Source organism: Neltuma alba, unplaced genomic scaffold (genome assembly GCF_004799145.2).
Source record: "Neltuma alba isolate B1F8T4 unplaced genomic scaffold, ASM479914v2 tig00011702_pilon, whole genome shotgun sequence".
In the NCBI taxonomy this organism is placed as follows: Eukaryota; Viridiplantae; Streptophyta; class Magnoliopsida; order Fabales; family Fabaceae; genus Neltuma; species Neltuma alba.
In genome coordinates, this window is record NW_021636339.1 from 12,101 (window position 1) to 36,919 (window position 24,819).

Below are 24,819 nucleotides of genomic sequence, written 5' to 3' on the forward strand. Positions count from 1 at the left end.
TTTTCCATTCTTCTGATTGATATTCATTTAGTCCTTTCCAAAGTGCATTTTCCATCTTGATTCTCTGCAGGGAAAAAAACAAAGAAAGAAAATGGAGAACCCTGTCCTAATTATTGAACTCGACCTCCACTATCAAGAACAAAGAAAATGGACATGTTCATTAACATTTAACAACAAATCATGATTAATAAGTGGAAGAATGGCAGTGATCAGGAAAAACAAAATAAGAAATAATACATGAAACCTCATGACATATAAATTCAAGGGTTTCGATATTACCTTCCTTTTATTTGGTCCCCTTTCTTTGAAGAACTGGAAGAGGGAAAAGAAATAATAGCAAAAAGAACATGGAATGAAAATGAACAAAGATTGAAGAGAGAATATCATATATACCAGTTGCCGCACCATATATCAATATCCATAACTTAAAAAAATGGGAAGAGTGAAATCACAAAATGAAAACTTGAAGGAGATGGTTATGTTCAGACATGGAAAAAAAAAAACAAAATACGTGAAAATATTATAATATGCCATGTAATACCAGATCAATAAGCAGACTAGTTGCAAAGAAAATGAAAGCAGAGAACTGAAGACAAAAGACTATTGCCACACTGCTTATCGATATCACCAAGACATATGCCCGTCGGTTGATATCTCCATACCTCTTAGAGAAGTGTATAAACAAAGAGATAGCTCATTAATCCATACATCGAAAAGGAAAATGATGGAATTCGAAAATACTTGTAATTAAAAGAGTGGAAAGGACGGACTTGATTAATAAATGTGACATGTAAAACAGTTCAGATGTATACTATTATGGGGGATGTTCAATGAATCAATGCAGTTTCTTAAACTAATACTGTAAGAATAGAAAGAAAAATGTAAAGATACACATTAGTGAAATTTCACTTCTCAAAAACAAATGGAGACAAAAAATTCAAAACTGATGCATGTATTAGCAGAAATTCAAGGGCAACCAATAGATTGAAAGAAATTTGATGATATCAACAACCACAGCCCAATAGAATGTAAAAGCCACTCTCTTTAGGTGTAATATTTTGCTCAATAATTATTTCCCCCTATTTCACAGCCCTTAGGATTTATTAATTCATATGAATACCATCGCAATCCAAAGGCTGTCATATCGGCACTGTGCATTAAATCCTCCACTTATTTACCGGTTAACATCTCCCACAAACCCATGCGTCCTCTCCCAAAAAACTTAATTATCATGAGAATTAATTGCCTCAAACAAAACATAAATTCCTGAAACGATTAACTTTTCCCACAAACTCATTCCTCCACTCCCCAAAAATGAATAATCTTAAGTATTAATCGCCATAAAGAAATCTTAAATTCCTAACCCCTCAACTTCCGATAGAAACTAACAATAAAAAGTCACAGGAAAGGCCACATCGACCAATCATAAAACAGCCACAACAAATAATTAAAAGACATGAGCCAATAGATGAAAGCCATGTGGACCAATCGCAGGCCAGTTACAACATTTATAGAATTTTATAGATAGATAGATAGATAGATAGATAGATAGATAGATAGATTATAGATAGAATATATAGATAGATATGGGTGGAAGATAGATAGATAGATAGTGGTCAATTGTTTCGGCGACTTTTTTTCTTGCAGTACAAAACCGTTACCGATGATATATTGAGAGAGCCCATGTGCGTGAAGCCCAAGCTAGTCAATACTTCAAGCCCACGTTGAAGAAGAAACAGGGAATCTTTGAGCCAAGAATCCGTCGTCCCCAAACCGCCAAACCGGCGGCAAACCCACGCTACAGCGCCTTCTGATTCCTCTCTCATTGTCTTTTTTTTTTTGCCTGAGATTCCTCTCTCATTATCGGATCTTCTTACACACTGAATTTCTAATATTCCCCTATTGCCCATCGCACCTAAGCCCGTTATTTGTTTCTCTTTGTTCCGCCACTTCTTCACTCCATTCGCTGGCCTCTGCTGGGTCGCCTCTCCGCCCCCGCCGCTGCCTTATGCACCTCTGAGCTGTCGCCGTTGACTCACCATCCTCGTGAAGTTACTGTCTCTCTATTGGATTGAAACCAGCGGTTAGTTCACTCCTTTCAAATCTATAACTTCTGAAGAACATGCAACTTCTGATTCCTGACTTGGGTTTCTCGATGCATTTTTCTATTAGAAACGGGGAAACTTTTATGGTTTTTCGTTGGTTTATAGAATTTTGGGCGGTTCCCAATTCAACGTCTATGCTCATTTTGAGTGTCTTTTTTCCCTGATTGTCAGAGAATGCCGACCAAAGATGACAACTTCGATAAGGATAAATGCTTGGAGTTATTTCTGAAGATCAGTTTAGACGAGCGCACGGCTCGTAACACAATTGCTAACAACAAAGTCACAGCCAATCTCACTGCTGTCATTAATGAGGTAATAAACCTCTTTGTTTCGACCAGAAACTTAGTTCATGGTGGAAGGATATTTTCCCCGGAGTGAAATCTCTAATATATTTTCAACTGTAAATTTTGAAGTTTTTCTTTTGTGGACTAATTTTACGTTTTTATTGGTTCTTGGGTATTTTAAGGCTGGTGTTGCCGATGGATGTAATCGGACCGTCGGAAATCTACTTTACACGGTAAGAAATATCGTGGGTTGCAGTAAATTTTGCCTGGACGGATTACTGGAAAATAAAAAAAGCCTTTCTTTCTTTCTGGATGCAGCAACAGTCTGATAAATTATAGGATCATATATGTACTCTACATTACTAAATAAAAGTTGTTCATATTATTGTTTTTCTTGTCAGTTTTTTTTTTCCTCAATAATTGTAGCAATAATTCTTGCCATTAACTTATGGGGCAGGTAGCTACAAAGTACCCAGCAAATGCCTTAGTGCATCGTCCGACACTCTTGCAGTATGTTGTTTCATCAAAGGTGTTCAGAATAGTTCCTTTTAATGTTTAATACTTGGCTTATGCATTGTCATTGCTCTTTATCTTATGTGATTATGTCATTCCATATCATCTTTCATTACTTACTTGATATACGTTTATCATGAAATCCACTGCATATGAATTGACCTGGATAAATTTATATACTGGAGTATTAGTCTTGGACTCACTACAGTTTTAATTGCAGATAAAAACACCAGCACAGTTGGATGCAGCACTGTCCTTTCTGGCTGCTCTGGGGCCAGATAACCTTGATTTGAGGAAGTTTGAAGAAGCTTGTGGCATTGGTATGGTAGAAAGAGCTATTTGTCACAAAATTAACTGTTGCATCCAATCCTTTTTATTGTCTTAAATATACTGCTAATGGTTTTTTGTTTCCTTCCACTTATATTGATTTCAATATTGAGTGCTGATTTAGTGTTGATTGTGTTTTAATTTCTTACATACACGAGCAGGTGTTGAGGTTTCACTGGAAGAAATTGAACAGACTGTTAATGAAGTGGTGGAAGAAAAGAAGTCTACTATTGTGGAGCAACGGTATCGAACTAACGGTAGGTGTCCAATTTCCTATTTTCATGGAATCTACTAATTTAATAATGTAAAACTGTTTTGAATTCAAAATTATTGACTATTTATTGCTATATCTTAAAATTTTAAATCTTCTGCATTTGAGTTATTATTGAATTTGTGAACTGTTATCTGTGCAGCATAGATATTCACTATGTAATTTATAGTTTAAGATATCCACATATTGTTTGTGAGGTCTAAAAGTGGAGGAGAATGGAAGAGAAGGTTTACTACCATCTTTTTCCCCTCTAAGCACCAATCAACTATATTATGATTTATTTAATCTGATCTCAGTTCTAATATATGATGGTTTTTCTTTTTTCTGGCATAAATGAGTTTTAGCATTTATGAATTCTGAACGATGGACCTGTTCAGCACTTATGAATTTTAACTTCTCTTTTTGCTAGTCGGTGAATTGCTGGGGCATGTACGCAAGAGGCATCCATGGGCTGATGCTAAAGTTGTCAAGGTGATAATGGCTCTGAAAGAAAGCTAATATGAAAATAACTAGTCTCTTTATATCATAATTGATGATAGTGCTTTTAATCGTTGCTCTTTTGCTCTTCTTTTTATTTTTGGGTCGCAGCAAGTCATGGATGCTAAGCTATATGAACTGCTCGGTGAAAGGACAGCTGCAGATGATGAAAAACCCGTAAAAAAGAAGAAAGAGAAACCTGCTAAAGTAGATGTGAGTTCTTTTGCAATATGCATATATAATATTTTCTTGTTACCTTTTATTTTTATGTCATGCGTGGAGGAGGATTTTTACAAATTTGATAACATGCTCATATAGGCTAAGGCGGCTGATGTGCCTGTTCCAGAAAAGCCCTCCGAAGAAGATGTAAATCCATTTTTAATATTCCCCAATCCCGAGGAAAACTTTAAGGTATATGATTGTTTTATTCTAACTATCAATTTCATATTCATTCAATTATGTTCATGTTGTGTTGTGTAGACTCATGCCTCACGTTGTTAGTTTGCTTTTGTGCTGTTAAGTAATGCCAATGTGCTGTTAGTTGATCTCTTTATGTGATAGTATCCATGCAGTGGGGTGGCTTATAACTATGTCAGAACTTTCTAGTTTATGAAGCCTTCTTGACTGTCAAGATTATGACTTTTCCTAGACGCTGGGTTTCCTGGTGAAACGTTCAGCTTTCAGTAGCATTAGCTTGTAGGTGCAACAGCTCATGGATATTTTGTTTATTTTCAGGTGCATACTGAAGTACCTTTTAGCAATGGTAGTATTCTGAGGTGTTGCAATACAAAAGAGATTCTTGACAAGCACTTGAAAGCTAAAAAGGAGATTCTTGACAAGCACCTCATGGATAGAAAGGAGCTTCTTGAAAAACATTTAAAAGCAAAGGGTGGGAGTGTTTTGACCCGCTTTCCACCTGAACCAAATGGATACCTGCATATTGGTCATGCCAAGGTACATAATGTGTATTTATGATATAGACGTGCTGTTTAATATATGACCCTTTTTATTAACAATTTTATTCCTCAGGCAATGTTTATTGATTTTGGGTTGGCCAAAGATAGAGGTGGAGGGTGCTATCTAAGGTGACTATGTTTCACTATTGATTTTCTTTTATATAAATATTTGCTACTGGTGTTGCTCAGTAGATGTTGGTCCTTGGCACACTACATTTGGTGATTGTCTGTTGGGGTGTGTTTAGCATCTCAAACATACAAGTCTTAAATTTTACTATTTTTAACGTTTGACATCTTCATTATTTTAGTTTAAATTAAACTTTAAAGATTGGAATGCCTCATGATTTAGTTATGGAGAGGTTGAGATTGAAAAACATATACAGTACACAGTCTGCTTGGATTTGGGGGGCTGGAAATGTATAACACTGGTGTAATACTGAGAAAAAATTGAAAACTTTTTTCTTGGGGTGGGGGATGGCCCCTGTCAACCACCCACTCCCTCTGTCTTTGGTTTGTATCGTGATTATTAGCTCCTATATCAACGCCTTTTCAGGTTTGGCTTTTTATAGACCATCATAAATGTCTACGAAGTTTCCATCAGCTCTCTAAAGGAACTTTTAATATGATCTTTGATGATCTAGGTATGATGATACAAACCCTGAAGCAGAAAAGAAGGAATATATTGATCACATTGAAGAGATTGTGAGGTGGATGGGATGGGAACCATTGAAGGTATGTTAGTTTACCTTGGTGACTTCTCTTTCGTTGCTAAAGTTGTGCTTTTTTAACTAAGAGATTTGCACTTTATGCAGATTACTTATACCAGTGATTACTTCCAAGAACTGTATGAATTAGCTGTGGAGCTCATAAGAAGAGGTCATGCATATGTTGACCATCAGGTTAGTAATAGAACATCTCTGTACATTATCGACACAAATATAGATGGTAAACTGTTCTGTTAAATGGGTTGTCAGTGGTGGATGGGATAAATATATCAACTAATATGACTCGCCCAGAGCATAATTTCTTAGCCTTTTTGCAATTTAATGCAGCTGTCTCATTTTGCATTAAATTATATTGGCTGGGATAAAATTGATGTGTATCAAATGACTGTACAAACTGATAGAGGATAAGATAATTGCATGATGTTCTTGATTCATTCTGCTTAATTTCCATGATGACAAAGTATTCAATGATTTGGTTTTAGACGCCAGAGGAGATAAAAGAGTATAGGGAGAAGAAATTGAACAGTCCATGGAGGGACAGGCCAATTGCAGAATCATTGAAACTCTTTGAAGATATGAGAACTGGTCTTATTGAAGAAGGAAAAGCGACACTTAGAATGAAGCAAGATATGCAGAGTGATAATTACAATATGTATGATCTCATTGCATACCGTATTAAGGTGAGCATGCAACCAAATATGTTTGCATACAAGTTAAAGTTTCATGGGGATCACACAATCTTATGGTGTGAATGCTTCATGCCTTTAGTTTACACCTCATCCTCACGCCGGAGACAAGTGGTGCATCTATCCCAGTTATGATTATGCTCACTGCATTGTGGACTCTCTAGAAAACGTCACGCATTCAGTAAGTTCCCTTTCACTGAAATTTTTCAATGTGCTATTTTCAATTTAAAATATTTATATCTTGAGAAAGTAAGTGAAATCGTCCATTCTAATTCATATAAATTTACAACCATTTTCTAGCGAGTGCTGGACTGGTCTACATGCACTTTCAAAACTTTCTTGGTCTTTTGCACTTTGAAGTTGCACCCTATTATAAGTGCTGGACTGGTTGTCAAGGGCTCTATTTTTTTTGTAGGCACTTGAATTAGGGGTGCCCATGGTGTGGAATGCATGGATTTTAATTTAAATTTATTTATTTATTTTACTTAACTGTATTTGGGTTAGAGTGGCTTTGCTTATTCTCTTTGGGCTAGAAATCATGTCTTTTCCAAGGGGATTGAGAGCTGTTTTGATGTAATATTTCTTCTTTGGCTTTTCACTTATTCTCTTTGGGGCAGTTTCTCATGATTTATTAGCTTTCCAATTCGTTTTTGTTGACTGATTCTATAACTTCAAATGCATGCCACTTTATATGATCTATTATTATCCTTCCAAGTGTTATGTTTTCTTAGTCAGTTTATGCATATATCATGCAGCTGTGCACACTTGAATTTGAGACTCGTCGTGCATCATACTATTGGTTATTGCATGCTTTGGGACTCTACCAACCTTATGTCTGGGAATATTCAAGGTTGAATATCTCTAACACAGTTATGTCAAAGCGTAAGGTGAGGCAATTGTTTTGAACATGTTAAAGTTTGTTCATAACACATTTTTTTGCCCTAATTTTATTATGTCTTGCTGTTAAAGCTAAATCGTCTCGTGACGGAGAAGTGGGTTGATGGTTGGGATGATCCACGTTTAATGACACTAGCAGGTTTGCGGCGGAGAGGTCTGACCCCAACTGCAATCAACGCTTTTGTTCGAGGAATTGGAATCACTAGAAGGTACGATATGAATGCATAAAGAATTTATTTATTTATGTGACCACCGCCATGGTTGACAATTAGTTGTACAAAATAAAAATTTTAGTTTTTACTACAGACGATAGAATTACTTGAAATATTTTGGCCATTGATTCAGATTCCATACATCAATTGTTTGAAATTTTGTATTTTATGTGACTTTGAAAGTTTTGCTGACATTTTCTCTCGTTAACTCTTATTTGATCAAGTTGATTGCAGTGTAAACTGACTTCAAAACCCTCTATTTCTTTTGATTTTTATTTCTGCTAACCACATAGATATATGTAAAATATAATATAATGTACCATTACATTGCTTCAAAAAATTAACCCTCCCAAAGCTTGTGTTAAGCTGTTAACTTTGATGATAATGTTCTGGTGGAAATTTTATGACAATCATGTAGAATGGGAATAAAATTTATTCTCTTGGGTAAATTTGTAGTGTTTTGCATTCTAATATACAGCTATACTCCGCTAATCAACAATCACTCCTTATTGCATATGTAAGTATTTATTGAAATGATGTCAGTCTTAATACCGTTAATACTTCCTCTGCCAGACGGCCATATTGAAAAGCAGTTATAAAATAGAGTGACTATGATGTATTTATTTATTTATTTTCTTTGCTTCATAGTTGAGACTTGAGTGGGAAATACCAATACAGAAAATGCTAAATGCTGCTATTCATTATTTTTTTGGTCTGATAACTGGTATTCATAATTGAATTTAAAGCATAAAGCATAAAGGATAAATCTTGTAGAATTTATTTTTTATTTTATGATGAATGAAATTATTGATATACTTTAACAAGGTCTTATGAAATTTCATAAAAGAATAACAAGAAGCATTAAAATTTTGAAGACAGACATCATTAAAAATGTTTACAGGTTGGTGAAGTGTAAATCATCTAAGATGGCATCAGTGTTGACAACTTAGGTAGTTTGATCCAAGTAAAAAGTTAAAAAGAAGAGAACACTATATGCCAAAAAAAAAAAGCTGCTATTATTTTTCATGGGAAAGATATTTAGAACTTTATTTGCTTTGTCTTAATAACTATCCATTGCTTAATGTAATTAATGAAATTTGTTTGCTTGAACGAGGCCGCCCCTCCCCTTCCCAGGCGGATACTATATCTGGAACATGCTCTGCTCCATGAGTTTTCACTGTTATTGTGAAATAACAAATGCAAAGCTTTGACAGAGGCTGTTGTTCATTTGCAAGAAATGAATAGTTATTTACTGCGCATGCATTTAAAAGCATACTTGAATGGATATATGAATATGGTTATGGCTGGTTTTGTTTTTAAAAAGAGATCATTTTGATGCAGTGATGGCACTTTAATATCTGTGGAGCGCCTTGAGTATCATGTTAGGGAAGAACTGAATAGGGAGGCTCCTCGCACAATGGCTGTGCTACATCCACTCAAGGTACACGTCTTAGATGGACTCTTCCATAGCATACTGTTGAGTTTAATTAGCTAAAAGCTGTTTGTTGATTTTAGGTTGTTATTACTAATCTGGAAGCGAACTCAACTATGGAGGTGGATGCAAAGAAATGGCCTGATGCTAAGGCTGATGATGCATTTGCTTTCTACAAGGTGAAGTTGATTTTCTGGAAACCAATGTCTATAGAGTATTAGTCTGTTTACATTCCATCCTATTTGCTTGACTAAACTAATTTTATTTAATGTTCATCCATTGGCACCAATGCCTACCATATTAATCTATATTACCGTATCCCCTCACAGTATGAGTTTCTGTGCTTAGCATTTTTTTTTAATGTATTACATTGTTACTGATTTTGGATTTTGTTTTGTTTTTAGATTCCATTTACCAATGTTGTATACATTGAAAGTTCAGATTTTCGGATGCAAGATTCCAAAGACTATTATGGTCTTGCTCCTGGTAAATCGGTGATACTAAGGTTAGTACAAGGTGCAGGTTATATTTTGTCATGTGTACATGAGAAGTTATATAAGCCGATATTCAAGATCTTTGTTCGGTGCAGATATGCTTTTCCTATAAAGTGCACTGAAGTTGTTCTAGCTGATGACAAGACTATTTTAGAAATCCATGCTGAATATGATCCTTCAAAGAAGACAAAGCCTAAGGTTAGTTGTTTTTGCTAAATCATAATGTTAAAGACAATGCTTTCTAGGATTTTGTGTGACAATATTGGTTAATCATGAACAAATCTTGATGTATAGGGTGTTCTTCATTGGGTTCCTCAACCTTCCCCCGGAGTTGATCCGCTCAGGATTGAAGTCAGGTTGTTTGAAAAGCTTTTCCTATCAGAGGTTGGCCATCTTTTATCTCCTTCTCCTCAATCAAATGATCATTCTGTTTTATTTTAGAGCTGACTGGCTATGTTTATTCTAATAATTGCAATAGAATCCAGCTGAACTCGATGATTGGCTTGGTGATCTGAACCCCCAATCCAAAGTTGTAATCCCAAGTGCGTATGGTTTGGACTCATTACGAAATGTGAAAGTTGGTGAGCGGTTCCAATTTGAAAGATTAGGTAAATTTGGCAACCTTCGTTGATTCTTTTTATTTGAATAGCACTATATAATAACATAACTAGCACTCTTGGACCCGCAATATTAAAGCAAAAGCCAATAGAGTAGTTCTTTACATGATATGAATGTGGTCCTGTCAAGCTCTAATGACACATCATCTGGTGTTGCCCGTATTGTCTCCAATTTCAATAGTCTTAGAAAGGCTTTCGCAAGGTAACTATGGAGACCTAGTATAGTATATGTAACTCCATTCCTTATGGGATTGATAAGCCTTATTTAATACTACTCCGTCCCTTGTTATAAGATCCTTTTAACTAAATTGCGTGGTTTTAGAAAACGGTTAAAATTAATTAAAAGTAAGTAATATGTAACAAATGCAGTTTTTTTCCAAATATACCCCTATATATAAATGGATAAATGTGAGAGAGTAATAGTGAGATAAATGAAGAAAGAGAATGTATTAAATACATTAAATTAGGGGTAAAATAGGTAATATTGCATTAAATGCTCAGACAAACTCAAAGAGGATCTTATAAAAAGGGACAAACTCATTCAAAAAATTGGATCTTATAATAAGGGATGGAGGGAATAACCTTAATTCACTTGTCAATTAATGCAGCATGTGCATTAATTTCTACCTTCTATCCTCAATTTCCCTAGTTACTAGGAAGTGATAGCACATTCAAGAGAATTACATGAAGATTCAACTCTAGGACATAACTAAAGGCTCTAAAGAAAAAACTCATTCTCCTGAAGACTAAATCTATGTTGGCAATTGCATTAGATTAATTATTCATGTTCAATATTGAATTCTGATTCATTATGGTCAACTATCTTCAAATTATATCTACTACGTGAATAGTTGAATCCAATATGTTGAACTATTCTCGCTTGAAGGTTAATTTAGTAGCCGAAATTGGTCTCTCCCAATTGTATTAGATCCATGAGTGCTCAATAATAGAAGAATTCAAGGTAAATCAACATCATATGCCTCTAACGGATTTGTTAAACACCAATTACCCTAAGAAGCATTTTGTTGATTTCCTTGTAGCATGTCCTCTATGGCAAGTGTTAAGTCATTAGCTACCTTTGTCGAATGCCTTGTTATCATATACTCCATAGCATGTACATAGAATTCAACAATCCACCCGGAAATCAAGGCAATAGGACAAAAGCATTAACTGCAAATCCTAAACACGATTGAGAAAAGGGTGATTCAATACAGTATGGCAAGTGACGAGCGTTTATGCAATCGACCTAATAAGAGAACTGGAAGGGGAGGATATCTTCCTCTTCACCATCCATCATTCTCTTCCCTGCAAAACCTCTGGCCCAACACCAGACTTCCTTCATGGCTCAATCTCTCTTCATTTTGTCCAATGAAACTTCAGTTACTTATTGATGAAAAAATTAGGCAGAAGATCCTTGTTTTGCAAAATAGGAAATTAAAGCCAGTCCTGTGGCATTGGGAGGTCAGTGCTGTGGCATCGCCTTACTGTTAATGTGCTGAATTTCAGTGGTGCAGCTGGGGACTTGCTGGACAGCATAGAATCCAAATAATCTTCAAACCCCCCGAACTCTTAAATTTGACCTGGATGGTTCAAACCTCAACCTAGTTCTTCCCTTTGGGATGTTTGCTCTCCTTTTCGATTCCATTAATTTGGGGATTTTAGCTCCATGCAAAATCTAATACCATAAAGACCACTTAAAATTTGGCCTAAACTCAAGTTTCATTGCGAGTTTACTTCAAAATACATGTAAAGTGAGCAATACTGACTAGAATATGTTGAGTCCATACATAATTGCATGAATATATAATTGGAAAAACCATTTTGTAGGTATTAAAAAAACAATAAAAACGTGTAAAAATTAAGATGCCAACAACACATATGTACCAAATTAAAAATTAAGGAATAGTATAGGTACCTTTAAAATGGTTTTCCCTATATAATTCAAAGAGGCACTTGTCAAGTTGGGAAATTGCAGGGGTCTATGCCCAACCTAAATTAGTCAGAATCTAAACTATTGTGACTTTGAAGGTGCTGGACTCGTCAGAGCAAAAGCAGTCTGACTATAGACAAAAGTTCTGAATTCATTTTAAATAAATACATAAAATTTGTATTGCTAGTGTTTTGAAGCAAGAGTGCACGGAGGGTGAGGGAAGTGTGTCATGGTTGGAATAATATGCATGTGTTGAGAGGTTTGATATAAATTTTGTATAAGCCCGGTATTGTCTCACTTCACAAGTATGAGCACGCTGCAGAATGCGTGTACCAATATATTAGAATTCTTTTGTCTGTTACTGTAATTTATGATTATTGTATCTGCAATTCCAGGTTATTTTGTGGTCGACCAGGACTCCACTCCTGAAAAACTAATTTTTAATCGGACAGTGACCTTAAAAGACAGCTATGGTAAGGGTGGGAAATAGGATTTGATCGCGGACTATGAATAGCTTTGACGATGCAGGAAGATCAATGGTTAATATTTGTCCAAATTTCACTTGACAAAGATATAGAATTAGTTTTTCTTTTTATAAAAAAGATTGCATGTACAAACTTTCACTTTGATACTGTGGTATTGACATGTAAATTCGTTTGGGTAATCAGTAGTTCCTTGGTTATACATATACACACTCCAGTATGATTATGTAATGTGAACTCTGAAGCATCTTATTTGTTCTTCAATGTATTTGTTTACACCCAATGAAGTGATTTGAGCAGTTTGTGGTCTCGTTTTCTTAGTGGGCTCTGTGGGTGATGAAGGGTTCTGATTCTGGTTGTCATTTTATTTTGGTCAATTCAGTTGAACTGAATGAATCTAAAGCTTGAAAAGATTTTTTACCTATAATGTATTAACATTTGTCTAATAATTGGTAATCTGTCTTATCCTCTGTTTCACATGATCATCAGTTGATGTGCTGTTCTGGTGAATTAATTTGTTCATCGTGGCTGACAGACGGATGTTGGACCACATGATCAAATTTGTTTCTTGGTGTTTAATCCAGCTGTGTTCTTTTTCAAGTTGCATCTCACTAAATACCAAACATTTTATATTCAAAGTCAAACTAGAGAAGTTCTTTTCTGTTGGTGTACAACAACTTTGATGATGGAGATTACAAGGTGAATTCTTAGGAGACAAATTTTCAAGACTATGAATGAAAGGCGGCCATTCATTGAATTACTAGTGCCTAGCCCACAGCCAAATGATGAAATGAGTTGTGCTTGAAAAAGCGTGTGGAAGATCCAGGCCATAAAAAAAAAAAAAAATATATATATATATATATATATATACCAAACATGTCATGTTTGATGCAGTTTTGGATGAGACTCACTTAGTGGGATGCAGCTTCTCTCATTCTACATTTTGATGATTTTAGAATTCTCATATAGTCACTGGTGACCTGGCCTGAGCTATTTACCCCCCCCCCCCTAAAAGCTACTATGACTCCCCAACAGAGGGTTTCATTACAGGCAAACTTTAGAAAGTGGAATTATATGCACAGAAGGAAACATTAGAGTGGATGAATTTGATAAGGGCTGAGTAATGTTTAGGACCCAAATCTTTTGAATTTAATAAGAAACAAAGATAAACCTTGTGATGGTAAATGTTCATTTGCCATCTGATTTATCGGGCTTTTTTCTCTCTTGAGCATGAGATTCCAATCTTTGGTAGGCTTACACTGTTGTGGCTCTAGGGCATCTTTAGTTTGAATCATATTCCATGACGTTGAGAATTAATTTAAAGCATGATATTCCTTTGTAGTACACAGTCTATGATCACACTGAAAAGGGCCACATGTCCTGTAAGCCAGTCAGTCTTCTCTCCCCTTCTTGAGGACTGGTTTATAAAGCAGAATCAAAATCAAATCATGCATCTAATCAACTTTGTGCATATTCTTGAGGACCAAAAATTGAAGTTGAAGGCTTTTCATTACCTTTCTGTCCAATTAACCAAAATACATGAATTTAGACGCATTTTCTTGTAATTGCTTACATAGTGTATGATAAATGAGTTGTGCAATGTTACAAATTTTATTATATGCTAAACATGTTTTTTTTCCCCATATATAGTGTGAAACAAACTGCACTACTTTTATGCATGCAAGATTAGTGAATAATATTCGAATCCTTTACTAGAGGTTCCAATCCTTGCTGATCAATAATGTGATACGTTTTATTCTAGTGAAGTTGAATTCAGGAAATAAATGGAATATAGCAATTCAATCAATCAATCAACTTGTTCAAGTAATTCAAGTGGAATGAAAAACACTTTCCTTTATTATCCGTAATATCATTGTAGTGGCTTTTCAATGTAAAGACTCATTCCCTTGAAGTCTATTTTCCCAGTCCAAGTAATGTGAAATGATTTGCTGTTGCTACTTCGTTTTATCATTTTTGATGACGATTCAATAGTATCTTAAGGACTAACTCATCAAAGAACTGATTGATTTATTTGTGTAATGGGGTCAAAATTAGAAAAACCCAAGACAAAGACAGCAAAAATGAGTGAATCATTAGAGCAATTATTGGTGGGTTTTCCAGGATAATGGAATAATGCAATCAAAGAAGAGAGAGTGGGTATTCCTGAATGGTAAAGGAAGAAAGTTAAAGGTTTTAATGGTCCATGAGGAGTTTGGTCTGAAGACGCTTAGATATGCTTTGATAGTGAAAGAATGAGAACGAAATTGATTTGATAGCAAAGGTGGAAGTGTGATGAAATGAGTATATTATCATATTCTTTCTTAATTATTCTTCTTCCAATTTACATTTATCTCTTTCTTCACATCAATTTTTGCTACCACATGGATCAAGCTTTTTCTTTTAAAAAAAATTAGTATGAATACAAAATATAAATGGGCATATTCCTTTTTCTGGGGTTCTCTGGGAATAAAGAAATTTATCCATTGCAAATAAAGAAGTAGCATTTAAAAAAAAGTTATTATTTTTTCTCTTTTATGGGAAAAATATCTAGCTACATCTAATAATTCAATATTAAAACTTTGATTTTTGTAAACTATAATGATTTTAAATTATTAATCAATACGGGTTAGTTTCTTGTAAAGCATTCATATTAATCATTTGCATAAGAAACTAGTCTCTTAATAGAAAACCCTGAGGGAGAGTTTAAAATAGAAATTATAAATCTAGGAGGAAAAATATATTGAAATTTTACATCTAAAACTAAAATAAACATCTTTACTAACTCTAAAATTCAAGACAGAAAAATAAGTATTAAGTTATTTTTTTTATACATAAGTATTAAGTTATTGAACTCAAATAGTTGAGGCCAACTTGGGGGCGAGAGTTTTCTCCCTAAAATCTCTTCACTTTTAGAGACAAAATTTTGGCCCTCACATATTATTTTTTTCCTCGTACGTTTATCTTCCTCTCGTTTTGTCTCCCTATTCAAACAAGCTCAAATGTGTTTTCTCCCCCTGTTTTCTTTCTCATGCTCTTTTCTTCCAATTTTTCCTCTCTTTCAAAGGTGCCATACATAAAAGAATTTATTCTTATGTTGGAGTCTTTAAGAAGTTGCCCTATTAACAAGTTATGAAATTTTGTTTTATTTTTCCAGTATTTTTTTTCTCACATGATTCATTGGAATCCACGCAAGTTTTTAGTATTCCAGTCAAATTTGAGTTGAAAATTTTATAAACAAATTATTTTAATAAAATAAATTGTTTATTAGGTTTTAAGAATTATATTACCGTATTCTTTAAGAAATTATGATTACATTTTATGAAAATCATATATATAGATAATTTAATTATTTTTCTTAATGATAGTAATATTTTTTTGAAACAAAAATAGTTGCAAATTTTATAAAATTTTTCATAAACTTTGGAAAATATAAAATTCAAAATTTTAAATCTAATATTTAATATGTTCTCTCTCTGAGACTTCATTTATCTTAACTTAAAAAATGATATAAGATAGTAAATATTCTTATATTTAGATGGTATCAACATCAAAATAGTTATAGAAATCAAAATACTTATCCAGTCCTCAATATAAAACTTATTTTGTAGTGTTAATTACACTATAAAGTGGATCTTATATTTAGAATCGAAAAAATAATTCAATTTTAAATCTATAAAAATTAACCTAGCTCTATCTCATAAAAAAATTAATCATCAAATAGAACATAAAGTAACAAAAACACTTTAAATATAAGTTAAAAAGTCAAGAAAATTGAGTAAAATTATATATATATATATATATATATCACCCAAAACTTAAAACTTTGCTCAATACGAAATTCTGAAAAGAAAAGAAAAATTGCTAGTTTAGAAGCGTCCGAATACTCCACCCGAATGAGTCAAAAATAGAATCTCCAAGGTGAATTGAATAGGTAACTTCAAACCTTAAAAGTGAAAAAAAGGTAAAAGACCAGTGGATGCTGTGGGCTGAAGGTAAGTGGACGAAAATAAGCACGTTTTGGGAAAGAATCATTCACAAGCAAAGTCTAAGGCTTAGCTACTATATATCTATATACATAGATCCCTATATCCCTACAACGTAGCATGTTTGGCAGATAAGGAAAAATAGGGAGAAGAAATTGCAGTTTGTGATACTGACATGTTATGGCGGTTTTAATTCGCTGCATCATAACCAACCAATAATCTGTTGCCAATTGTTTTCCTGTATTTGACCATTGCTTTGCTCTGATCATTTTCACAGAGGAAGACTTTGAAAAAGAAGGGAGAGAGATGGGTTCAATGATTTGGGTGGGGTTTTTTCTAGCTTCGTTTACGGAGCAGATAATAATGAAGACATCAGAAAGAGGTGGCTGGACAAGAAGATAAACTAAATAAATCTTACATATAAAACTTTGATTAATTTAAAAAGATTAATAAAATATATTGTGTTAGTTATTTGTAATAAATACATACTGTTTTTTTAAAATATTCTTACTAATTAAATGTATTAGTTAAAATTATCATTATTAGAAGAACTATCTTAAAAAATGTATATAAATATAAAAAATAAAATAGATTAAAATATTATATTTAAAATCAAAATAAAAATCTAATAAAATAATAAATAAAAAAAGCAAAGCCTTTATCTGGGATCGTACTTAGCAGAATCCAGAAGAAACAGTCAAAGAAGAAGCAAGTACTGTTCACATATACCATGTATCTTTCTTCTGTCAAATCAGATGTCTCTGATTCATCTGTCTGTCTTTTCAGTCTTTGGTGATCATGCGCATGCTAACTCCTTTGAACCTCAATTATTTATTGGTCGCCTTAGCGTTATAATCCAATCATTCAAGCTGTGTATTTGTGTGTGATGAGCAATTATCATTATATATCAGATTATATTTAAAACTTTTAATTAATATACTATGAACTTGCTGGTCCCAAAAAAAAAAAACTATGAACTGAGATTATCTTTCTAATATGAGTTGAACGATTAAGCAAGCCATGCTGATTATATCTGTACTGTTTCACATCAGATTATGCTTGAGTTGGATTTGTAAAAGTGTGGATTATAAAGTTTAGAGTGGAATGAGTACTAATTTATGACAAAGACAGAGATAAGAATATAATAGTACTAACAATTCTCATGATAATGAGTATTGTCGTCTTCTGGAGCCAGTTGGCGCTAATTAAGCAAAGGGACAAAGGGATTTGGGTGGCGGAGTTACTATTTGAAGGTCTTACGGTCTTGAAATGAGATTAACTCATTAATTGACCAGTCAAAGAAATGACAAATATACGTGTCGCAATTTAACATAGTATAATCTAACATTATAGATAGAAATTTTATGAAAATCATGTCATATTTGTTATAATTAATTTATTTATTTGATTTTCTAATTAATTTACTCAAACCATATGAACTGTTTGAATTTGACGAACACAACAAGCATTTCTTGTTTAGATGGAATTTGCTATATAGATTGTAAGATATCATTGAGCTTTGTCAATAATCAAATTTTTAGATAAATTATTAATTAAAAAGTTATGCTAAATTAAAAAAAATTATACAAAGAGAGTTATTTACTACTTCTAATTCTTAATATAAGAACTAATTGAATATTCAATTTGGACTTAAATATATAATATTACAATCCATTTTATTTCTCATATTTATCTTCTTTTCTTTAAAAGTAGTACCTAAGATGATTACATATGTTAAAGGTTTTATCAAATGATAGTTTCAATATACATGATTTATAAGAATATATTTAGGAAAGATAACACATGTTTATCATATAAAAACACATATTTATCATATAAATAACTAATTTAACTTGTTTTTCTAATATTTGTAAATTGGTTATCTAGGGTCTATATTAAATACCCAAACTTATAATATTACTTAAACTCAACCATACTTGAACATCAAACAGCTAGTTTCTATTGGTCTATTAGTTTGTCAGAGAGAAATATGCGAATATTGAATGGATGTGCTAAGGGGTAGTGGTGATCACTTCAAGTTTGTTAAGTTAGTTATTTGTGATAATTAGATATTATCTTTCATATAATACCCTTACTAATCATGTATATTAGTTATAAGTACTATCTGATAGAATTTTTAACATATATAACTATTACAACGTCTATTTTGGACAAAAATAAATAAATATGAGAGACAAAGTGGATTGAGATTTTATATTTAAGATCAAATTGAATGTTCAGCTAACTCTTATATTAAAGACCAGAGATAATATAATCTAACATTATAAATAGATATTTTATGAAAATATATTTATTATAATTAACTAATTTATTTGGCTTTCTAATTAATTTACTCAAAGTAGTTAAATAGATGGAGTATTAATTATTTGAGTTTTACAAATACAACAAGCCTTATCTACTTAGATGGAATTGGCTAAATAGATTGTATGATATTATTGTACTTTGTCAATAATCAAATTTTTAGATAAATTATTAATTAAAAAATTACACTAAGAGAGTTATTTACTACATCCAATTTTTAATATAAAAACTAGTTGGATATTTAATTTGAACTTAAATTTATAATATTACAATCTATTTTATCTTACATATTTATCTATTTTTTCTCAAAGTAGTACCTATGGTAATTACACATATTAAAGGTTCCATCGAATGGTAGTTTCAATATACATGATTTATATAGGAAAGATAATAAATATTTATCACACAAATAACTAACTTGACTAATTTTCTTAATGTTTCTAAATTAGTTATCCAGTTCTTATACTCTTTCCGGTTCTAAATATAAAACCTATTATGTAGTGTAAATTATACTACAAAATAGATCTTATATTTAAGATCGGAGAAGTATTAAATACAGGAAGTAATATTACTTAAACTGAATCATACTTGAACATCAAACAGTTAGTTTCTATTGGTCTGTTAGTTTGTCAGAGAGAAATGTGAGAATATTGAATGGATGAGATGCGGGGCAGTGGTGATCTCTTCATATGTTTGAAATTAGAGGAATACGTGTGAGGTTGTGAAGCAGGATTCAGTGTTTGCACATTGCATCCACATGCATCTTTAACCAATTGTTATATTGATCACTATATATGTCCCAAAGTGGTTGGCTGCCTCAAACCTATCTAATCTTCAGCCACATATCCTTAATTTCAACGAAGTAATTTCTATATTCTCAATATTAGAGATTACTTCAAACTCCCCAATTCATATTTAATTAATTATCAAACATGCACAAGAAATTTTCTTCAATTGACCAGCTGTCACAAACTCATGGGATGCCCCACTACATATATTGCATCAGTTCATGCACTTCCCCATTTGAACAGTAAATTAGGTTCACTATTGTTTTTGGGGATGTTTTCAAAATCAAATTGCTTTTTGAATCAATACGAATAATTTACACTTTATTGATTGGTTGCAATTCCATCCACATCAAATTGATGATAATTAAATGTTAATATATCTGGATATTCTTTAGTCATCATTTGGAGGACATGACTTTATCATACCTAGGAAATAGGGTTAAACATATAATGAATTTCATTTAAATGTATGGTCCTAGCTAAGCTTGAACAAAAGCAACCTTTTATCAGGACTAGTTCAAATTTTCCAGATGTGGGATGATTATGCACACAATTGATCAGTACAAACCAATTTTTAAGCCAGTTGGTTTATGTGGTATTTTGAACAGTGTGATGATTAGATTATTTACTAATTTATCATGTAAATTAATAATTGATTCAATTTGATTTTCTAAAATACTACTCTTAGAAGAAGATGGTCTTATAATCAAGTGAGACTTGGGTAAGTCTCATTTTTTCCCTAACTTAGTAATCTTAACTTTTTTAAAGTAATGTAAATAAAGTATGTGAAATGTTCATATGGAATGTACCATTTTGTCTGGCTAATTGATGCCTACCATTTGAATAAGATGAATTACTTAAGTGAAGTTCATGGCTTTGTATTTATCTTTACACCTAAAATTAATAATATTGGTGAATTGAAAAATATTTCCAAATTGTTGAATGATTAGCAAAATTCAACATTTGATGCCAATGACTTTGTAATCTAGTAATATAGGAGTTCTGCTGCAAGAGGGAAGTTACGGGTTTGATTTTATTTAACCTCAAACCATTAGTATATGTGCTTTTAATTAAAAAAAAAATTAAATTAGCATTCCGTGGATGCATATAAAATTTAAGGGTATTAGTAATATTGTTATTTTTTCATGTCACAATATTCAAAAATAGACCTAGGGTCTGTTGAGATATGATCCATCTGGGCCCTAATTAAGGGTTAAGATTGCAAGTTGGTGTACTTGAGGATAAGTAGTTAATGAAACAAAGCATTTTCAACTTTCCAGATGATAGCTATGGGCTATATGGCCCCCCCTATTATAATCAACTTACACATGCCCATATTTTCCATGTGTCTCATTTCATCCATAATTTAGACGTGACTCCACCTTTGCTTCTTGTCCCTTTTCATAATTATTTTTTTCCTTAAAATCAAAGTGAGCTTCATGCATTATGTGGAATTTGATAAATAAGTGGTGTTGCTTGTAATTTATAAATAGCACAATTTATTAGTATTTTTATATTAGTCCTTTCATCATCTCTAATTAGTTTTAATTATTTTACATAAATCGATAAAAACTGTTAAAGTTTGTCAAATCACAAAAAGTTAATCGAGATTACTTGAAAGTTTTTTTTCTGGACTTGAGTTGTAATTAGTTGAAGTTTTCCATCTTAACCGTATATCTCTCAATCATTCTCTCCATAACTTTTGGATTAGGGGCTTGTGTTGACAAAACAATTTATATAAAAACTAACTTACATTTAAACACTAAAAATCTTTTAGAAAGCGACATATATGTAGGAATAAAAAGAGTACATATCAGATACATGGTAGGATCTGCGTTGCAAAAAGCCTAATATAATACCTCGCATTACCTCTAAATCTCAAGAGTACGAGTACAACTTCACATAAAATAACTGTTATTTTTAATTTTAAATATAAGACCTAATTTATAATGTAAAGCAAACTAAAAACCAGTTTTTATATGTTTAGGACCAAATGTTGTATTTATAAGTTGTCTGTCTGTTTAATCACCAAATAATCTCATTGACCAAATTTTTTGGGTGGGACATAGAAAATAGAAACAGATCAGCATGTGGACAATGCACTCTCATATGATCCAAAATACATTCTTGGTCAAATTACAGTCTTGTCAAAGCTAATAAACCCCATCTTCAACTGTCATTTCTAGCTAGATAAACTATATATAAAAGATGATTAACAATATATATTAATTTAAATACAAAAGAAAGACATGCATGGGATACATGATAGTAAGTTCTATCCCTAACAACCTTAATTAACCTTAATTAAAACTGTAACAATTAAGAAAAAAAGAGACACTAATCTCAATAGTATTATTATGAATCTTCAATTGACCATCCCATGGTAAAAAGAAGCTGCTTCATGAGATGCATGCGAATGCCTATTCTGTTACAGAGCTTCCATGTTCCATAAAGTGTCTGCCATGTTTCCTAACGTCCAGTCACTTTCTCCTGTTGGCTGATAATAATTAAACGGCAACATGTCGCAAGTTTCCATCATTGTCGCCGGTTCCTGCAGGTTCCAGTTATTCATTCCACAACCACCAGCAGTAGTAGTAGTCATATTGTTCACCAACAAGTTTTCCTGAATTGGGTTGCCGTAACAAGCATTGTTCTCCAACATATAACAATGGCTTGCTGGGAGTTCTAAAGGAGAAGGTTCCAGAAACTGCGAGAATTTCCAAGAATCAGAGGGAAAATTGCTGGGATTGGAGCAGAAAGTGCTGGAAAAATTTGCAGCGGGCTGCTGGAAAGATGATGATGATGGGGAACAGGACAGAGAATTAGGTATAACAGAGTTGTTATTGTAGTTGGTTGACAACATTGGAGAAGATGATGAAGAAGAAACATGAAGATTATTGGTGTCTGTGAGAGAAGAGTACGAGGTGGCTGCAGAAGAAGAGTTCTGTTGCTGTTCAACCTTTTGAAGTAATCTTGGCGTCCAGAAACACCGAATCGCATCTATGAATTTCTTGCTTCCAGATTCAATGTTTAGTTGGCGTGCTTGTTTCTGCACCCTGGTTCTCCAATAGTTCTTGATCTCATTGTCAGTTCTTCCTGGCAGATGCTGAGCAATTTTCGACCACCTTAAAAACGACCAAACCCAAACTTAGTTTCACCACAACATAACAACGAATTCATGCTAAAACATGAACAGATCATTAGCTATATTACCTGTTACCCCACCTAGAATGGAGTTCTAGGATCAAGAGCTGCTCTTGTGGGGTAAGGTTTCCTCGTTTGATGTCTGGTTTCAAGTAATTAAGCCATCTGAGTCTGCAACTTTTCCCATTCCTCTTCAATCCTGAATTGTTAAACCAGAAACCAATAACTTGTTTCAGTTCTATACAGTTATTAGTAAACCTTTCCGTACTAAACAGGGAGTCTTTTGAGATGATACGTACCTGCACTTTTGGCTAACATATTCCAGCGACCTTCACCATGGCGAGCAATATAGTGAATGAGGAGGCTGTCTTCTTCAAGAGTCCAAGGGCCTCTTCTCATCTCAGTACTGTTCTCTTCTTCTTTACTACTCATCTTATTACCTCTCTTTGTTACAGCAGACATAGCTCAGTTTCTTGCGGGCTTCTGCAACTGATGTATCAGATCAGCAAGAGAATTAATGCTAAATGCTAATAATAAAGCTGTGAAAGTGAAGCTCTATATGTATATAGAATAGAACTCTCAATGATGAGATCTCTGAGCTAGCTTGTCCACATACCTATTTATATACTCATCAAGAGAATATCTCAAAATGGGGTCTTAATGAAAAATAATCTGGTGCACAACGGAGTAAATTTTGACCATTAACCGACACGTGGATATATCAATCTGTTAACAAGTAACTACCTTTTTAACTTTATTTTCGATTTGAACTTTGAACAAGTGTGAGATAGGTGCTAATGCTATTGCCTATAATGGAATTTTTCGAGATAGGGTTTGGTACTACAGTGGATATATTTTCTTGCCCAGGTTAAGTTGCACAAATATAATGAAACAGTAATCTAGAAATGATATAATAAAACATAGATTTAGCATATTTTTTGACAGGAAAAAAATGGGATTCAGGCATATTATATTTGGATATGAAAATATTCGAGAGAACAGAGACATGTTCATACTTATTATGAGCCATTGGACAAGCATCAATGAAGCAAAACGGGAGGATGTCTACTTATTTACTCACAACTTCATCACACGAGAAAAAGGAAGAGCGCAGGCTGCTAAAATAAATAAGAAGGCCACATGCCACAGTCCAAATTAGATTTTTCCTTTAGATATCCTTTTTCTAGGAGATATTCTTTGGAAAAATGACCAAAAAAGAACCTTCAAAATAAGAAATTCCAAAAAAGCCAGCTAACACTTCTGGATGACAAGGAAGAAGGGAAAGCCTGAACTGGAATTATGAAAATGTAGGGAAATGACCAATATCCCTTTGTGTTAGCTTGAGAAAATGACTAGATTTGATCTAGGAATAATAAGATTGCAATAAATTAACAAGTTTGGAATGTAGAATGATAATATCTTTTTCTCAGGTGAAAGCATACGTCCATTTAGGAAAATAACTAAATTTGATATGAAAATTGGAATACAAAATAACAACATTTTTTTCTGAGCATTACACATGAAGATGTGGATCATTTTCTTTTGTTTTCAGAATTCCAGTTCAGGTTTTTCCTCCTTCCCTGTCATTTGGAACTAGTAGCTGCCCTTTTTGAAATTTCCTGTTTTTAAGATTCTTTTTTGATCATTTTCCCATATTCCTTCTGAATTGTTTCCTCCAAATAAAATATTCATATACACTAGAAATGTATCCATTATGATCATTATCTTATAGGAAAAAATTTCCAAGTTGAACTGAGTGGCATAGGCTCACGAAAAAGGGAACAACCATCATTAATTAAAAAAATTTGTAGAAACATTTACAAATTAATCATGAATGAAGTCTTCCTATTGGCAGATCCAATGAGATACTACTTCAGTCTCGTATTTCAAAGGACTTACCTTAGTCTCTATCATTTGCATTCAAAATATTCTTCATATATATTTTACCCTCTATTTAATTGGAGTAATTAGACTTGTTTGCGGATCATTAAATGAGTAAAAATTATGATACTAAGTGTAATTCAGGAAAAGATCAATTCGCAGCTACAGTTATGGTGAATAAATGAACACTTTTAATAACTTTAATACTACCTCCAGTTCTTAATATAAGAGCTCATTTAACTTTTGTTTTGGTCCTAAATATAAAACCCCAACACACTTTGTCTCTCATAAGT

General features: G+C 33.0%; 2 protein-coding genes across 2 annotated transcripts; one reads left to right on the forward strand and one right to left on the reverse strand.

The window, feature by feature from the left end:
* The first annotated feature begins 1,825 nt into the window (after positions 1 to 1,825).
* Positions 1,826 to 12,707, forward strand: LOC114716993 (glutamine--tRNA ligase-like). Its single transcript, XM_028902077.1, has 24 exons — positions 1,826 to 2,083; positions 2,277 to 2,417; positions 2,572 to 2,622; positions 2,847 to 2,918; positions 3,123 to 3,222; positions 3,391 to 3,486; positions 3,910 to 3,971; positions 4,089 to 4,190; positions 4,296 to 4,388; positions 4,713 to 4,931; positions 5,007 to 5,062; positions 5,575 to 5,665; positions 5,746 to 5,832; positions 6,141 to 6,338; positions 6,427 to 6,525; positions 7,100 to 7,231; positions 7,314 to 7,450; positions 8,795 to 8,894; positions 8,969 to 9,064; positions 9,290 to 9,390; positions 9,475 to 9,577; positions 9,674 to 9,763; positions 9,858 to 9,987; positions 12,322 to 12,707. Exons 2-24 carry the CDS (start codon positions 2,280 to 2,282, stop codon positions 12,414 to 12,416), a joined length of 2,448 nt encoding a protein of 815 aa, XP_028757910.1. The 5' UTR covers positions 1,826 to 2,083; positions 2,277 to 2,279; the 3' UTR covers positions 12,417 to 12,707.
* Positions 12,708 to 21,745: 9,038 nt separating this feature from the next.
* LOC114716997 (transcription factor MYB62-like) lies at positions 21,746 to 23,209 on the reverse strand. Its single transcript, XM_028902080.1, has 3 exons — positions 22,945 to 23,209; positions 22,715 to 22,844; positions 21,746 to 22,626 (listed from the first exon to the last, which is right to left on the reverse strand). Exons 1-3 carry the CDS (start codon positions 23,105 to 23,107, stop codon positions 21,930 to 21,932), a joined length of 990 nt encoding a protein of 329 aa, XP_028757913.1. The 5' UTR covers positions 23,108 to 23,209; the 3' UTR covers positions 21,746 to 21,929.
* Positions 23,210 to 24,819: the final 1,610 nt, after the last annotated feature.

Bases quoted from the DNA above. Each gene is read 5' to 3' on its own strand.
- LOC114716997 (XM_028902080.1), bottom strand. From the start codon at position 23,107: ATGTCTGCTGTAACAAAGAGAGGTAATAAGATGAGTAGTAAAGAAGAA. The intron at 22,845-22,944 runs GTACGTATCATC...TTAACAATTCAG, and splicing joins TATGTTAGCCAAAAGTGCAG to GATTGAAGAGGAATGGGAAA. The intron at 22,627-22,714 runs GTAATATAGCTA...GTCGTTTTTAAG, and splicing joins CATTCTAGGTGGGGTAACAG to GTGGTCGAAAATTGCTCAGC.
- LOC114716993 (XM_028902077.1), top strand. From the start codon at position 2,280: ATGCCGACCAAAGATGACAACTTCGATAAGGATAAATGCTTGGAGTTA. The intron at 3,223-3,390 runs GTATGGTAGAAA...ATACACGAGCAG, and splicing joins TGAAGAAGCTTGTGGCATTG to GTGTTGAGGTTTCACTGGAA. The intron at 5,833-6,140 runs GTTAGTAATAGA...ATTTGGTTTTAG, and splicing joins ATGCATATGTTGACCATCAG to ACGCCAGAGGAGATAAAAGA.